Raw genomic sequence first — 18,715 nt, forward strand, 5'->3', positions numbered from 1 at the left:
AGCACAAGAAAGTGGCTTAAAAAAATTAAATGCACAAAATGTATTAGCACTGGTTAAAAAAGGGTAGTTCTTAAACAATGGAATTAGCTCTGGTATTAGTTAAATCAAACTTGTTTCTCTTGTTTTCACCACTTTATCCTAGAAAGGATATATTTTTCTATCTATAGAATAATAAGTATTTAACATTTTTTAGAAGTTTCAGTTATGTTGTTTATGTAAATATAAAAATATATTTTATTTAAATAAAAATGGTTTTTGTTGTTTTTATTTTGACATATAACAAAATAATCTGTCATTTTCTTCTTCTTTTTGAGCTGTCATCTGTCATTTCTTCTTTTTTGGGCTGTCATCTGTCTTTTTTTCTTCTTTTTTGGCTGTCAAGTGTCATTTTGTGAGCAAATAATTTAGTAGAATATTTAGTAGATTTTATGCTCAATCTAGTAGAATTTAGTAGATCTTGTATATAAATCTAGTAGAAAACGACGTTCGGTCGTAGTAACTTAATAGTGAATAAATATTATGTGACACATGACAGAAGCCCGAAACAAATGACAATCGATGAAAAGCCCTATTATATCCATAGAGTTAAATATTAGCATAGAGAGAGTGTCATTCAGAGCGAAGTGACGACACCATCTTTTTTATTTGGATTAGTGCTGTTTCACTCTTACGCATAGTAAAGCTGCTACAGTTGTCCTCCTCTTCCGTGCCTATCTTCACACTGAATGTCATCATAGATTTTCGATACAATGTGTTAGAAAGAGATGCAGCAAACCACTCCATGAGATCTTGTCGTCAGGAAGCGCGGAAGATAGGCTCCCTCTATGTTAATATATACCTCTATGATTATATCACGTGATTTGGAATGCCTAATTGTCACTTGTCACATTACAGATGTTCGATGTTGTTGACGTTGAGTGAGATGTTATGATTAGGGGTTGGGTCTGAAAAAAGCCGAAAAGAGATTAATTGAATATAAAATTTGATAAATTAACAGTATGTATATAGAACAAATAAAGTCATTTTTCATTATTGTAATGATATTGTTGTTTCAGATTATTATCAAATATGGAAAAAAAGAAAAATGTATGTGTGGTTGTTTTGGGAGATATAGGAAGAAGTCCTAGAATGCAGTATCATTCCTTATCTCTGGCAGAAGCAGGACACACAGTTGACATAATAGGCTATGGAGAAACTGAACCAATGGAAGAAATTAAAAAATCTCCCTCAGTATTCTACCACTACTTATTGTCACCACCTACTTTACCACATAAGTTATTAAATTACGTACTTAAAACCATCTGGCAAACTCTTAATTTATTATTCTTGCTTATAGTCACTAGAAAGCCTGATATACTGATTGTGCAGAATCCACCAGCAATTCCTTCGTTGTTAGTTTGTTGGTTGTTTTGTCTAATTTTTAGAAGTAAGTTTGTTATAGACTGGCACAACTATGCGCATTCCATAATGGCCTTAAATCTTTCCAAGGATAATGTCCTAGTAACTATTACGAAAAAAGTAGAATCATTTGCTGGAAAAAGAGCTGATCACAATTTTTGTGTTACAAATGCGATGAAAAAAGATCTCTGTGATAATTGGAATATAAGGTAACCACATTTAAAAATTATTGATAATATGTATTTCATGTCAAATGCTTGCTTGAAGTCATTAAAGAGGATATGCAGCCACTTGTCATATTCATAGAATTTCTCGATAGTCTGAGTCACTTTGTGTATGGCATCTACAGTAGATCTTCCTTTCCTAAAACTATTTTGATATTATTTTTATATCTGTGTGCTTCATCAATCATTTATTTATCATTGTGGTCAAGACCTAAACCACATTTAGAAGAATAATACGGCTGCCCAAAGTAGACACACTGTATATCCATTTTTTTCAAAATCACTTTTATTGCATTTTTGGATTTAGGGTGTTGTTATCTACCAATTACCAAGGCAGAAAAAAATAAAAAATTAGTAGAACCACAATTTAACATTGATATGAAACACATTATATCACATTCCATCTTCACTTCACCAATTTAAAACACATTATATCCATATCCCCAAGTATAAACACTGTAAATACGGGATATACAGTGTTTTTATTGGGTTTTTGGGATTTAAAGTGATTTACCGTGGGAATCGCATGATTTACATTTTACATTCGCCAAGACCATTGATATTTCTAAGGCAATTTTTAGTGGTTTGTTAGTTATTGATGGTTATTGTGATAAGTGCAGTAGAAATTTGTCGTGTATAAAATATTTAAGTTTATTGTACCTATTAATTATTTAAAATATATTTTTAACATTAAACTGGATGGCACCTATTAATTATCAAATATGAATAAAAATCGAATAATATTTTGACCTGCTGAATTTGAATTTATAACTTTCTTTTGCGCCGGAAGTGACAAGAATTTATTATAAAAATTTTAATTGTTTAAGTTATTATAATTTGTAAACTAACAAATATAAATAGTCTTTACAAAATGAATTTTGTTCTTAAAAAATCTACAAAATAATCTTTGGTAAACCTTGACCAATAATTAGAAACACAGATGCTGCAAAAACATTGCAAAATTACAGATTTTAGTCGATTTTTCACTTGTAAGTCGGCTGAATTTTGAGTAAGATAACTTATTAATTATAACAAATTAATAAAAAAAAACTACAAGCTGTAAAACTAAACCTTAATATAAATATTATATATACAAAGTTATAACAATAAACTAAAATTTTTTATTAAAAACTGCATAATATAATTTCTTTATATAGAGAATTTAATATAATTTGTATAAATATGTACCTATACAGAAATAATAGAGAAACTTATTTCTTTGATGCCTGAAAATGAATGATCGTTTTGGCATACTTGGTCAGTCTCAGAGACACTAGTGGACAAGCTTTTCCATAACCCTGGATGACAGCAATTACATGACCCAGACACTGACCATTAAATTGTTGCAATTTGTTATAGTATATTTGTTAAAGGAACTTGAATAAAGTATCATTTGTAGTACTTAATGTCTTTAAAAAGTGGAAAATTTTATATTATATTTTCAGGTTTCCCAAATAAAAACACTGTATGTGTTCAAAACCTAGTCTGGAAATAAAATTCAGACAAAAATATTTACTGAAAAACAGGAGTAGGTATTTTTTACTAAATTAATGTGTGTTCACTTTTATTTCAAATAAAACAGAAATTTGAAAAGTTGAGTCCTTTACGTTTTCTACTCTGGTGAACATTTTTCGAATTGGCACTTACCTACAGTGTTTCTACTTGGGACAGCCGAATACCTCTGTAGTTTTCACAAACTATTGGGTTTCTTTTTTTAAATATTAGTACAATTAACCCTTTTTCCCATTCTTTAGGCACTGATTCCTTTATCCAAATCTGTTTTATCACATTATACACTCTTTGCTGTAAGGCTGACCCTCCATGTTTAATCTAATCAGCTCATTAACTATCAATTCATGTACCTACCTATAAATTGGTACAAGAATCTTGAAAATCGGAGCACAAATAATATACCTATGCTTTTTCTCATGAGAATCTTTCAGTGCTTCACATTTTTTCGATTTATTTCTAACGCATTAAATTGTATGTGACAGAAAAAAACGCACGTCGGTGATTACATTTCGTCAGTGACATTTATAACATTTATTCTAGTTGTCAATAGTATCCCGAAATAACCAAAGTACGTGCCTCCTAGCGGCGGGATACGGGCAACAATACATTGGCTTATAGGGCAGTCCTTACAGTAGGGATCCTGGCCTATACAGAAAAATGCAGGCGGGTGTGGGGTAATACTGCACTTTGGTTGCATTGGTGGTGTATTGGCTAAACGTGCAGGGCAGGGTATGGTGCTGATAGAAAAGGCATTCAGGCATCAAATATCCAAAAATCTTTTCAGGCCATAATAATGAAAAGACCTTCTCCAAACGCAGTAAAAACTTATACTGAAATGATGGCATCTCCTGAGGTAAAATGTTCCGGAAGTAAAATGAGCCTCCGTTCGGATCTCCGGGTGAGGACTATCTCAGGGGGAACACCATTGCAGGTTAGAAAAATCAGGATAGGGTCTTGGAATCTTGGTAGTCTTACAGGTAAGAGTCTGGAGTTAGTGGATGCGCTCAAACGAAGAAGAGTTCAAATTGCTTGTATTCAAGAAACTAGGTGGAAAGGACAAAGGGCGAAAGAACTAGGTGAAGGATACAAATTGTGGTATGTAGGGAGTAGTAACACTAGGAATGGAGTTGGTATAATTGCTGATAGTGAAATGAAAGGTAACGTAGTAGAAGTTGTAAGAACGAGTGATAGAATGATGTCAGTGAAATTTGTAATTGATAAAGAGGTATTGAATGTTGTTTGTGTGTATGCTCCCCAAACAGGTCTGGGTGAGAATGAAAGAAGAGCTTTCTATGATCAATTAGGAGACGTACTGAGTGATATTCCAGCAGAGGAGAAAGTTATAATAGGAGGTGATTTCAATGCACATGTGGGCCAAACCAAGACAGGATATGAAACAATACATGGGGGATTAGGCTTTGGAACTAGAAATGAAGCTGGAGATGACATGCTTGAATTAGCAACAGCATTGGATATGGCGATTGTTAACACATTCTTTAAAAAGAGAGAAACTCAACTTATTACCTACAAAAGTGGACAACATCAATCCCAAATAGACTACTTCATGATAAGGAAAGAAGACATACGTGAATGCAAGGACTGCAAGGTAATAGTGAGTGAGACAGTAAGCCAACAACATAAGCTGCTTGTTCTGGACATCGAAGTAAAAAGCGAAACTAAACAAAAATATCGGAGAGGACCACAAAAAATCAAATGGTGGCTGCTGAAAGATGAGAAAGAAGGTCTATTCAGGAGAAGAATAGTAGAAAAAATATGTTGGAACATGAAAGGAAGCCCTAATACAATTTGGAGAAAAATGGCCAGTAGTATTAGAGAGACTGCTATTGAAATACTTGGGAAAACGTCAGGAAAAAAGTTTGAGGATAAAGAGACTTGGTGGTGGTCAAACGAAGTACAAGGAAAAATAAAAGAGAAGAGAAAATTATATAAAAAGTGGCAAGAAACCAGATCCGACACAGATCTTCAAAACTATATGGTGGCGAAAAAGAAAGCGAAAGTAGCAGTAGCAAAAGCCAAAGCAGAAGCGTATTCAAACCTATATGATCAACTTGATACCAGGGAAGGCGAAACGAAGATATATAAAATAGCCAAACAGAGAGCAAGGAAAGCAAAAGATTTTAATCAGATTAGATGTATCCGAGATGAAAATAATAAAATACTAGTTCACGAAAGGGAAGTCAAAAAGAGATGGAGAAAGTACTTTGACAGCTTATTAAATGAAGAATTTGACAGACAGCCTGTAGAGTCAACGGAGACAGTAGCAGCAATGGTCACCAAAATAACCAACGAGGAAGTGGCTCAAGCGCTTCAAAAAATAAAGAAAGGAAAAGCGGTAGGACCAGATGATATTCCTGGGGAAGTATGGAGAGCATTGGGAGAGACAGGAACAAGGTGGCTAGCAGGTCTATTTAATAGAATTATGGAAGTCGGACAAATGCCAGACGAATGGAGAAGCAGTATACTGGTACCTGTTTACAAAAACAAGGGAGATATACAACAATGTACAAACTACAGGGCTATAAAACTGCTTAGCCACACCATGAAAATATGGGAAAGAGTAATTGACAGACGGATACGTGAAGAGACCGAAATATCCGAGAATCAATTTGGCTTTATGCAGGGTAGATCAACAACAGATGCAATTTTCATTATAAGGCAGTTGATGGAAAAATACAGGAGTAAAGAAACAAACGCTCATATGGTATTCATTGATCTTGAGAAAGCATATGATAGAGTCCCTCGAGAGATTCTGTGGTGGGCACTCAATAAGAAAGGAGTCCCTGGTGAATATGTAAAGATGGTGAGGGATATGTATGAGGGAGTAACTACTAGTGTTAGGACAGGTGTGGGAGAGACTGATAAATTTCATGTGAAAGTAGGATTGCACCAAGGCTCTGTGCTTAGTCCGTATTTATTCTCATTAGTTTTGGACCAGATAACAGCGAAACTACAGGGTAACATTCCATGGTGCTTAATGTATGCTGATGATGTCGTGTTAGTAGGAAATAGTGAAAGAGACTTAGAACAAAAACTGGAACAGTGGAGACAAGCTCTGGAGGAAAAAGGTTTAAAACTTAGTAGGACAAAAACAGAGTATTTGGAATGTTCATTTAAAGATGGAGCTACTACAAATAAAATGGTATCTTTGGATGGTGAAATGATTGTGAAAAGCAATAGTTTTAAGTACCTAGGATCGGTATTACAGAGTAATGGAGAAATAGATGGAGATGCATGCAGTAGAATTAGGGCTGGATGGATGAAGTGGAAAGAAGCGAGTGGTGTGTTGTGTGACAGAAAAATTCCAATGAAGCTGAAGGGAAAATTCTATAAAACAGCCATAAGACCGGCTATGCTGTACGGAACTGAATGTTGGGCAGTGAAAAAGAAAGAGGAACAACGAATGCATGTGGCGGAAATGAGAATGCTTAGATGGATGAGTGGAGTGACAAAGAAGGATAAAATTAGAAATGAGTATATTAGGGGAAGTCTAGGTGTGGCACCAATTGATGCCAAAATGAGAGAGCATAGGTTAAGATGGTTCGGTCATGTTCAACGTCGAGACGTTAATCACCCAATACGAAGAATAGCTGAAGTGCAGATTCCTGGAAGGAGTAGGAGAGGAAGACCAAAGAAGACCTGGGGGGAGGCGATAAGGCAGGACTTGTTGGTAAAGGGGATTAACATTGATATGACCCAAGACAGAATTGTGTGGAGAAATACAATTAGGGAAGCCGACCCCGCATAGGGATAAGGTAAAGAGAATGATGATGATGATTCTAGTTGTCAATAGATGGCGCTATAATTGAAAAATTGAAAAAAAATATTTTTAATTATATAATATATCTACGAATATAATCTGTACAATTTATAAGACTATACATACTATACAAATCAAAGAAAATGCCATTTTATAAATGCAATAAACACAATTTATTTGTTTTTATGTCAAATTGCAAATAAAATGTGACAACTGTCAGATTTAACTAAAATGTCATGTTAGAATAAATGTCATAAATGTGTATTATCACGGATTTACCTTTTTTTCTATCATTTATGACGAACTGAAAAATGCTCATGAAAAGAAGCATAGTTATGAATTGTCAAACTTAATCAAAAATTTTGGGTGGCGGAATTTTGTGCCGGTGAGTGTAGCTTCCCACTTGAAATTAACTTTATTTAGGTATAGTTGATACAATCCATGTGATTTGACAGGTTTGGAATGCCTTAGTTTAGAAACAAATAGTTGATTAAAGTGAAAATGACATTTTTATAATTAAAAATAAGTGCAGTTTTCTTAAATAAATCTAAAAGTATTCATAATATGAAAAAATGTTTGATTATTTTTTGTTTTTGTGTCATAAATACATACTTTTAGGTTTATTTAAGAAAAATGCACTTTGTTTGTACATTATAAAAATGTCATTTTCGATTTAATCAACTATTTTTTCTAAAGTAAACATTCCAAACCGGTCAGATCACATGGAACGTATCAATTATATCTAAATAAAGTTAATTTTAACTGGGAAGTGGGACGCTATTCATTTCTATTAGTATTGTAATGACGCGAAGGTTTAATTGTTACGTTTCAAACAAAAAAACAGCAGAGAGCAACTTTATTTTCGTCATAAGTCAGTCAGTTCTTATGCAAAAAACTTTTATCAGAGCTAATTTGAAAGGTTTTTTAATGAACTTTAAAAGATGTTTGTTAAGTTTTCCCAAAAAATTGCACCACATCAGAGTTATTTGAGATTGAAGGTTCTCCATTCTACATAGGCCTCTCCAACGTGAACCTCTTTGTTTTTTTATTAGCTACAATTTCATTCGATTGTTTTTTGTAAAATTAAATTTCTTTTTTAAGTTATTCATGAAAAACGGTTATAAAACGTGAGTTTTTCAATGAAAAATGTATAGGTTCAATCTTTAATAACTTGAAAAATATCAAATTTGCAAAAAAAATTTATAGAACAGAATTTACTCAGAATTGGTCAATCTATCGACTTTTATACTTAATTTGATTGAAAAAATTGTCATCCCCTAGATGCGGTTGTTTTCACCCCCAGGGTAAAAGCGCGATTAGGCGTAGGGTAGATTTTGACAAAAGTTATAAATACCTAAATCCAAATTTTCAAGGAAATCGACCGTGGTTCTCAAAATTCCATGAGAAAATGGCTGCTGATTGGACTATAATGTATCTGATTGTTTGTTTTGATTTTAGTGCTACAACTTTATATGATAAACCACCAACAGTTTTTAAATCAATAAGTTTGGAAGAAAAACACAAGTTTTTGAGCAAGTTAGGAGAAACCTACAAACAGTTATTGTGTGATGATGGTTCTACAGTTTTTACAAAAGATACCAGTACTGGTGTAAATATTAAAAATGATAGACCAGGATTATTAGTATCTAGTACCAGTTGGACTGAAGATGAAGATTTTTCTGTCCTTTTTGGTGCATTGCAAGGTACATAAAAAAATTTCAGTTAGCACGTTTGCTGCGCATGTTGCTCATCAGTGACATTCGGTTTCCCTTTTCAGTGCGGATGTGGCCAATGAGTGACATGTGTTTCCTTACATTACATTACAAAAAATAGTTCAGGTTCTGGGAAAGTACTTAACAAAATATACGCAGCAAATGCGTTAATTTTATTAGTTTTAAATCTTTTCTTAATTTTTTCTTAGGAATACAAGATAACCAATTGTATTAAATTTTAATATCTTCGCATGTGTACAATGTCTGTTTATTATAGTCTGTTTAATGTCTGTTTTATAGCAATAAAAGTTAATAACAAAAATTGTAGGCAACTTTGAGGTTCATATTGTGAAGTAGATTTCGAATATAAAATAAAAGATAGGGTGTTCCATTTAAAAAAGATAAGTTTGGTCTGCCACTATGTTATCGAACATCTTGTAACATTATAACTTTCTAATGTGGACCTCAAAGTTGCCTACAATTTTTGTTATTAAGAGCGTAGGCGCAAAATTTCTGGCCAATGCTTTTTAAATGCATTATTTTTTTTATTCTGATAAAACTAATAAGTTTTTTTGAAAAATTTAAACGCAGAATGAAAGATTACCGAGGGCTGAAAGTCCCTGAAAACTTCTATAATGTTTATTTTAATAAGTTACAGGGGAGAAAATGAAGAAAAAATTAAGTGTGATTTTTAATTTCAAATATCTGATTCAAAAGAAACTTTTTGTTTATTCTAAGGGGCTTTCAGTCCTCGGTAATATTATAATCTTTCATTCTGCGTTTAAATTTTTCAAAAATATTAGTTTATCCATTCAGTTAATTAATTTTTTCAGGATTGGAAAAAATTAATGTAGTTAAAAAGCATTGGCCCGAAATTTTGCGCCTACTCTCTTAATATAACTTTTATTGCTATCCATTATTATAGCAGATCTACTGAGCTTTATCACACTAATCAATCACCCTGTATATTGTTCACAATAACTTCACATTATAATTTTCAGAATATGAAAACCACATTGTAGAAGGAAATGTAAGAAAATTACCTGCCCTATTCTGTTGTATAACTGGTAAAGGGCATCTTAAAGAATATTATTGTAAAAAAATTGAAGAAGAAAACTGGAGTCATGTTAAAGTTCTAACACCTTGGCTTGAATCTAAAGACTATCCGTTGATATTAGCTTCTGCAGATTTGGGAGTGTGCCTTCATACAAGCTCAAGTGGTTTAGATCTGCCTATGAAGGTGGTCGATATGTTTGGATGTGCTCTACCTGTTTGTGCTTATGACTTTAAAAGGTTAGTTATTGCCCGGTTACAGATAAATGAGAAATTTAAAGAGATAGACCAATTGGTGTATTGCCCGATTACAGATAAATAAGAAATTTAAAGAGATAGACCAATTGGTGTACAAGTGGTACCCAACAAAATATATTAAAAAAATATATATTAAAGATATATTTTGTTCGGTACCACTTGTACACCAATTGGTCTCTCTCTTTAAGTTTCTCATTTATCTGTAACCGGACAATACTTATAGTCTGTTTACATTTTTTGCATAATCGTTTAAATTATTCATTAATTTAATTAATTGGAATATTTTTTCACTATGTATTCAGCGATTACAATAATTTATATAATATGCAATAAAAACTATTAATCGAAGAAAAGAGAAACATTGATAAAGTGATTTTAATAATATACTGTTACTATGGAACGAGTAGATAACGAGTTAACATACAGAGTTGGGATAAAGTATGGAACCAAGCAAATATCTTTGAAACGAAAAGAACAATATTTATGAAACTATGCATACAAGTACAGTGACGCCAAAGGCATCTGATGCCATATTTTTTGTTACTACTCCACTTCCGGTTTCACCGGAAATACCCTTAACTTATTTACTTTAAATGGGACACCCTGTATATTTTTGCAGATTTTAAAAGAACTTGTTATTTTTAATTCATACATACCAACTTTGGAAGATAAAACTGTTAAAACAAGAAATAAAAAATCTCATTACAGTTAAAAATAGGTTAATTTATTTTCTATGTTAGACTAATGATATTAAAAATAAAAAAAAATAATTTCAAACGTTGAAAATGTTTGCTGTTCACCTCCTGACAACGTGCAAGTCTATAAATAAATTCGTGAGTCACTTTTTGCATGATTTCTCCATGTATTCAGATTCATCAATTATTCTTTGCCTCAAATCCTACAAGTATGTTGGTTGCCTAACGTAAACACGTTATTTTAGATAACTCCAAAGAAAAAAATCTAACGGGTTGAGGTCCGGAGAACGAGCGGGCCATTTTATGAATCCTCTACGTCCAATCCATCGATTTCGAAAATTCACTTCCAAAAAATGAAAATTCAGCATAACCGATTAATTATCATTAATATTTCAATACGATCTTTTTCACTTAAATGAACCATTTTAATACAACTTATTTCTGTCAATTAGTTCAGTAACAGTTTTACCTAATAGGTATACCAAATTCAAATAAGTCATGCAGCGCATGTAAATAACAATTTTAGTCTACAGTATTCGCGGTGTGCAAGTACTTGGAAGGGAAACGAGAAACGACCGTGCGCGAGACGCAGAGAAATATTGCAACTATCTTAAATAATTAATATTGTCAATTGAAATTGTCAAATTGACGTATATTTCATACCTTCTGTCATTGAAGCAGAAAAATTATATATTGCTCCACAATATTGATATGATATGCAATTATTATATAAAGGTACATTTAATTAATTGTATTTTGCTTGCAGTACTGCATTTAAATAACTAATTTTATTTACTACATACAATTGTTTACGTTTGCATTACATAACCTGCATCTTATTTTTTCTTCTTATTATTTTTTTGGACTATGGCCTTGACAACTATCCAGCAACCAGGACTAATATAATTGGCCAATATAATTAAAAGTGCGAATAAAAGTACAGAGCGTACAAATAGAGGTCGCTTTGCCGAACTTGCACGGTCCCAATAGATGGTACTCGTTTAATTCCTACTACGTTGTATTAATACAAAAAATTATATACAGACACTTTTTAACAAATTGTTTCTACCAAATTTGGTATGTATGAATTAAAAATAACAAGTTCTTTTAAAATCCGCAAAAATATACAGGGTGTCCCATTTAAATTAACTAAGTTACCGGTATTTCCGGTGAAATCGGAAGTGGAGTAGTAACAAAAAATATGCCAATAGATGCCTTTTGCGTCACTGTACTTGCATGCAAAGTTTCATAAATATTGTTCTTTTCGTTTCAAAGATATTTGCTTGCTTCCATACTTTATCCCAACCCATTATGTAACAATTCAAATACAACTATGTCAAATATATTCAAATGGGAAATAAGCCACAATTTTACCTAAAAATGATTTTATTAACGTTTCGACGCCCAAGTCGGGTGTCGTTGTCAAAATACAAAATAATACTAAATAAACAAAAATGTTGTTGCTTAGTAAAAAATTCTTCTAATAATTTATTTAATCTGACTCATTTATATCGGCAATTCAGACACGTATTATACATTTTAAAGTAGACGACTTTAAAATGATATTGCCAATATTAATGAGTTGCGTTCCTGGGACGACTTTACTAAAAGATAGTTCATTCGATTACATGAAATCAATCCCAACTCAAGAATAACCGCCACAAAAAATCATAGCATGTGATCTGTCTTTAAAATAACAACGGTTATTCTTGAGTTGGGATTGATTTCATGTAATCGAATGAACTATCTTTTAGTAAAGTCGTCCCAGGAACGCAACTCATTAATATTGGCAATATCATTTTAAAGTCGTCTACTTTAAAATGTATAATACGTGTCTGATTTGCCGATATAAATGAGTCAGATTAAATAAATTATTAGAAGAATTTTTTACTAAGCAACAACATTTTTGTTTATTTAGTATTATTTTGTATTTTGACAACGACACCCGACTTGGGCGTCGAAACGTTAATAAAATCATTTTTAGGTAAAATTGTGGCTTATTTCCCATTTGAATATATTTGATTATAAAAATGCCACAATAAAATAGCTTCAGAATAACAACTATGTCGTTGTTTACATGCCTTGCATCGCTTATTGAAATTTAGTTTAGTACCAGGTAGGGCGAACTATCGTTGCAGTGTTTTTTTAAAGCGGTAATATTTTAAGATGTTATAATTTTGAAGACATTTTTACCAATAAGTAACTATTACTAAAGATAATTTAAACATTAAGAGTGTAGGCGCAAAATTTCGAGGCAATGCTTTTTAGATGCATTAATTTTTTTCGAATCCTGAGAAAATTTTTTTTTATATTACCTACATATTTTAATTTACAATTAGTTCTTTGTGATCCTTTGAATTTCTTCCTCTACCAAAGGTGTAGCTGAGTCCTCGTGTAGGGTTTTATTGCTTGCATACCAGGGCGCATTGAATATCATCCTCAATATTTTTGATTGGACTCTTTGTATTATCTTTATATTTGATGGCTTTGAGCAACCCCAGAGTTGAACATCATAGGTCCAAACTGGTTTTATCATAGATTTATGCAGGAGCAGTTTATTTTCAATATTGAATTTTGATTTTCGACTAATAAGCTAGCTTATTTGTCGTATTTTGATGTTGATCTGGGTTTTCTTGGCTTGAATGTGAGGCTTCCATATTCATCTTTAAGGGTTATTCCCAAATCTTTGACTTGTGTGCTGACTGGTAACTGTGTATCGTTTAATGATATTTTTGGACATACATCCCTTCGGTTTGTAAAAAATGTAACTTATGTTGATTCCCAATTGGTCAAGGTGGTTTTGCAGTTGTGCAGACGCGATAATGGGGTCCTCATTGACAGCGATTATGGTGGTGTCATCGGCGAAAGTTGAGATTTGGGTTGTTTCAGTAGTTGGGATATCTGCGGTAAATAATAGGTAAAGGAACCCAGAACGCTACCCTGTGGTACACCTGATTTAATGGGAAAATATGTGGAAGTTGTTGTGTTATATTTTACCTGAGAAAACTAATAATATTGTTAAAAAATTTAAACGCAGAATGAAAGATTACATTATTACCGAGGGCCGAACGTCCCTGAAAACGTCTATAATGTTTATTTTAATAAGTTACAGGTGTGAAAAAAGAGAAAATTTAGTGTGATTTTTAATTTCAGATATCTCATTCAAAAGAAACTTTTTGTTTATTCTAAGGGACTTTCGACCCCCTCAGAATAAACAAAAAGTTTCTTTTGAATGAGATACACTCGTTTGCAAAAAAATCGATCCGCTGAAAATTTGGTTATTTTTGATGTCTCGAATTTCCTAAACCTGTTGTCCGATTTTAGTATTTTTTTACCATGTCCATAGCCTTATTCATTAACAATATCGCTGTAATAATATTGTTGCTAGACAGGTAAACTGTTATTATATACCGGGTGTACGAATCAAACTGTGTTTTTTGTCAGAGTTCACATCACCCTGTGGACTATTCTAGCGTTTATAAAATACTGAAATTAAAAACCAACTATAGCCTCTGGTTTTCTTAACATTCTGTTTTTAGATTCATTCGCTTGTGTTGGATAATAAAAAAGTTAGGTACTTTAACAACTGGCCATGTTCGTCATCAATACAGGGTGTTTCGAAATAAGTGCGGCAACTTTGAGGGGTAATTTTACATGAGAAAATAATGACAGTTTGCTGTATAATCATATGTCCGCAAACGCTTCGTTTTCGAGATACGGGATGTTCAGTTTTTTTACAAACTGACGATTTATTTATTGCCTTAAAACCAGTTGAGATATGCAAATCAAATTTGGTGGGTTTTGAGACGTAGTTCACGCCAATGATGAATATAAAATTCTTAATTGTATGTCAAAAAATGTGCAATAACTACGTCTCAAAACCCACCAAATTTGATTTGCATATCTTAACTGGTTTTAAAGCAATAAATAAATCGTCAGTTTGTATAAAAAATTGAACATCCCGTATCTCGGAAACGAAGCGTTTGTGGACATAAAGCAAACTGTCAATATTTTCTCATGTAAAATTACCCCTTAAAGTTTGCCGCACTTATTTCGAAACACCCTGTACTGATGACGAACATGGCCAGTTGTTAAAGTACCTAACTTCTTTATTATCCAACATAAGCGAATGAATCTAAAAACAGAATGTTAAGAAAGCCTGAGGCTTAGAGTTAGGGTTAGATTTTAATTTCAGGATTTTATAAATGCTAGAATAGTCCACAGGGTGATGTGAACTTTGACAAAAGACACAGTTTGATTCGTACACCCGGTATACAATGACAGTTTACCTGTTTAGCAACAATATTATTACAGCGATATTGTTAATGAATAAGGCTATAACATGGTAGAAAAATCGGACAACAGGTATAGGAAATTCGAGACATCAAAAATGACCAAATTTTTAGTGGATCGATTTTTTTGGACTTGAGTGTATTTGAAATTAAAAATCAAACTAAATTTTCTCTTTTTCTCTTCTCTTTTTCTCTTCTTCTCTTTTTTCACACCTGTAACTTATTAAAATAAACATTATATACGTTTTCAGGGACTTTCGACCCTTGGTAATAATGCAATCTTTCATTCTGCGTTTAAATTTTTCAAAAATACTTATTAGTTTTCTCAGAATTCGAAAAAATGAATGCATTTAAAAAGCATTGGTCCGAAATTTTGCGCGTACGCTCTTAATAACTTAACCGTAAACATATCGTTACATTTCAAATGTATTTTAGTTTGAATGAATTGGTTCAGCACGGAAAAAATGGTTTTAAGTTTAGTACACCTGAAGAACTATCCAAACTCTTACTGGACTGGTTTCAAAACTTCCCTAATGATCCGGTTCAACAAGAAACAGAACGAAAATTCAAGAATGAACTAGAGACGTTCCAAAAATTAAGATGGAGAGAGAATTGGACTCAATGCGCAGCTCCTGTGTTTACATAGATATATGTACTTGAACATTCCATAATTAAATTGGATTTATTTTCATATAACTATTTACAACGTACATAGAACAGTTTATTTTTATAAACGAAATAAAATTTTGAAAAATTATAGATATTTTTTATTTTTTTTTTAAGGTGAGAATCTTAAGAGACTACAGTAGCCGGTCGTCAAAACGGAAAAACGCGTTCCAAGATTGCGGCTTTAATTTTGAATATTTTGTCGAGATATTTGGCACACTATTTTGTAATTATAGTAAAGAATTAGTGTTGCCCAAAATCGGTCTTGGTCTTGTTCTTGCGTTTTCGCAAGACCAAGATTTATCGTGCAAGACTTGAGCAAGAACAAGACTAAGCCTGCGAGACTCTTGCGTCTTGCAGTTAAAACTGAGGGTCGTTTTAGGGAGTAATAAGTTCGACTATATTCTTCGATACTTCATGAGAAACAAAAAAATTGTAAAAAAAATTTGAAAATTGGATTTAATGCGCATTACGATAAATTACGAACAATACCATAAACATAGATAGCGAATCGAAATATATATTAAAAAAATACTTGACACATTTGACATGTACTCAGAGGTCATTATTATAATGTAAATCACCTTAGCTGATAGACAATATACTTAATAAGTATAAGTAAGTAATAATTTTTTTTCACTATTAGTTTTCTATGAATCCAAACACCAGAGGGCCCGGATTACGTACATTCGATACGCATCGTATCCGCCATGTTTTCCCATAAGGCGCTACAGTAAAACATGGCGGATACGATGCGTATCGAGTGTACGTAATCCGGGCCCAAATAATCTTATCGGTATACGATCGGTGTACGACTATTATGTATTGTTTATGCTGACTGTGTTATGAGGTCACTCGACTAAACAAAATCTGCCGAAACAGCGCGGCTATTATTTAAAAGTATCATAAGATAACGATACGGGACAAAAGTAACTACAGATAATGCCGGATATCGTGTAAACAAAATACCTATTATTTTAACTCTATTTTACCTATTATTTTAACCTCTTCAACGGAATTAACGCACAACCTTAAAAACGGGTCATTTTTAATGTCTCAAATTTCCTAAACCTGTTGTCCAATTTAAGTGTTTTTATGGTGTCTTATTCTTTATAAATATTGCTATAATAATATTGTTGTTAGACAGGTCAATTATTGTCATTGTGTACCGGGTGTACCAATCAAACTATGTTTTTTCTCACTATGTGGAATATTCTAGCATTATGCTAACTTATTGTTCAAGCATGCAATAGCACACTGAAATTAAAACCCAACTATAGCTTCATATTTTCTTAGCATTATGTTTTTTTATTCATTCACTTATATTGTATAATAAAAAAGTTCCGTACATATTTTCTTAGCATTATGTTTTTTTATTCATTCACTTATATTGTATAATAAAAAAGTTCCGTACTTTTTAACTAGCCATGTTTTTCATAAATACAGGATGTTTTTAAATAAGTAGGGCAAACTTTAATGGGCAATTCTGCACGAAAAAGTAATTTTGCACAGTTTGCTTCATAAACGTTTACTTTATAAATGCTTCGTTTCGCAAATAGGGGGTGTTGAAATTTTTCTTACAAACTGACGATTTATTTATTGCTCTAAAACCGGTTGAGATATGCAAATGAAATTTTGTGGGTTTTAAGAGGTAGTTTTAACTTTAGTTAGTTAGAACATAGGCAGGTATCACTTGGATCATGGGTTCAAACCCCACCCGGTGTCAGTTGTTTAGATATTTATTAATTTGGCTAGTCTTTATACTATGGCTATGATATTCAAGCCAAAATATACCTCTCTGTTACGTTGTTCTAAGATATGCAATAGGCTAATGGGCAACTGCGAGACTTGCAAGACCAAGACTCATGCACGTATTTATAGACGAGTCTCAAGACCTCGTCTAGTCTTGAGACCGACCTTGAATAAAAATTGTATTTAGTTTACACACAAATTTTATTCAAGGTCGGTCTCGAGACCCGATGAGGTCTTGAGACTCGACTATAAATACGGGCAAATTATTGGGGGAAAACAAATGAAGTACTGATGAATCACTAAATTACAAACTGTTAAAGTTACAATATGAGTAAAGTGTACTTGTACTTTACATTACATAATTTATCATGTGATTTGTCATATGATTTGGTCATGGAGTGAAATTTACATGTTTACACTGTGTGATTTGTCATATGATTTTGCATTGTTTATATGGCTCGTTTTGTCATAAGCATTGTCATACGGCTCGTCATGGAAAAAATCATATGACAAATCACATGATACATCATGTAGTGTAAAGTCGACTTAAAATATAGCATGTCATTGTCTTTGCAAAGACGTAGACTTTGCTAAGTAACAAGACATTTACTCAACAAACACATTATACTAGGTACTTGATTGGAAAAATCCACTGTACCATGCCAATGGCCATTAGTTGTCGAGGCATTAAGCTAAATAAAAAGAATCTAACAAAACAACTGGTCTGTGAATGAAAGTGCATATTTGGTATCTGTTTTCAGTAGTAATAACCCAAGGACATTGATAATTGTTCGAAAAAATTTTATAACAGATTTCGAAAGCATGTTGCTTGGAAACAGACCGACGCCGTAGGCGGAGGTCTGTTGCCTGTAAGCAACAAGCTTGAGAAAGTTGTTAAAAAATTTTTGAGCATTTATCAATGTTCGAGGGTTATTCGGATAGAAAATTTTTTGCTGGTTATGAAAAAAAAAAATACAGAGCAGAGTGCAATTAACAAAGGAACAATTAGAAAAATTTAATGAAGATAATTAATCATTTCATTAATATTCTCATCAGTATTACAACCAAATCGTGACATTTTGAAATATTGAATATTTGAAATGTCAAAATCGAAATGAAACGAAATATAGGTATCCATAGCTACATGATTGAGTGAAAACAGCCCATGGGATCTGTTTTCAGTATAATGTTGGTTTTATTGGTTGTATTCAATCAGATGACCACAAATTAATTGATTTCATTGGATTTCTTTGAGCAAAAATTTTCAAATTAAAAGATCGGGGCTGTATTGTTAGTTGCATAATATGTACTTGTGCACAAGTAAATACACGTTTATGACGTCATTAGAATTTTCTGAAAAAATTCAGAAAATATT

At 32.5% G+C, this 18,715-nt stretch overlaps 1 protein-coding gene across 1 annotated transcript; it reads left to right on the top strand.

The window, feature by feature from the left end:
* Window positions 1–841: 841 nt before the first annotated feature.
* On the top strand, window positions 842–15,679 carry LOC126889976 (chitobiosyldiphosphodolichol beta-mannosyltransferase). Its single transcript, XM_050658762.1, has 5 exons — window positions 842–996; window positions 1,056–1,607; window positions 8,371–8,615; window positions 9,626–9,917; window positions 15,358–15,679. Exons 2-5 carry the CDS (start codon window positions 1,069–1,071, stop codon window positions 15,566–15,568), a joined length of 1,287 nt encoding a protein of 428 aa, XP_050514719.1. The 5' UTR covers window positions 842–996; window positions 1,056–1,068; the 3' UTR covers window positions 15,569–15,679.
* Window positions 15,680–18,715: the final 3,036 nt, after the last annotated feature.

This window comes from Diabrotica virgifera, chromosome 8 (assembly GCF_917563875.1).
Source record: "Diabrotica virgifera virgifera chromosome 8, PGI_DIABVI_V3a".
Classification (NCBI taxonomy): domain Eukaryota; kingdom Metazoa; phylum Arthropoda; class Insecta; order Coleoptera; family Chrysomelidae; genus Diabrotica; species Diabrotica virgifera.

Bases quoted from the DNA above. Each gene is read 5' to 3' on its own strand.
- LOC126889976 (XM_050658762.1), top strand. From the start codon at position 1,069: ATGGAAAAAAAGAAAAATGTATGTGTGGTTGTTTTGGGAGATATAGGA. The intron at 1,608-8,370 runs GTAACCACATTT...TTTTGATTTTAG, and splicing joins TGTGATAATTGGAATATAAG to TGCTACAACTTTATATGATA. The intron at 9,918-15,357 runs GTTAGTTATTGC...AATGTATTTTAG, and splicing joins TGTGCTTATGACTTTAAAAG to TTTGAATGAATTGGTTCAGC.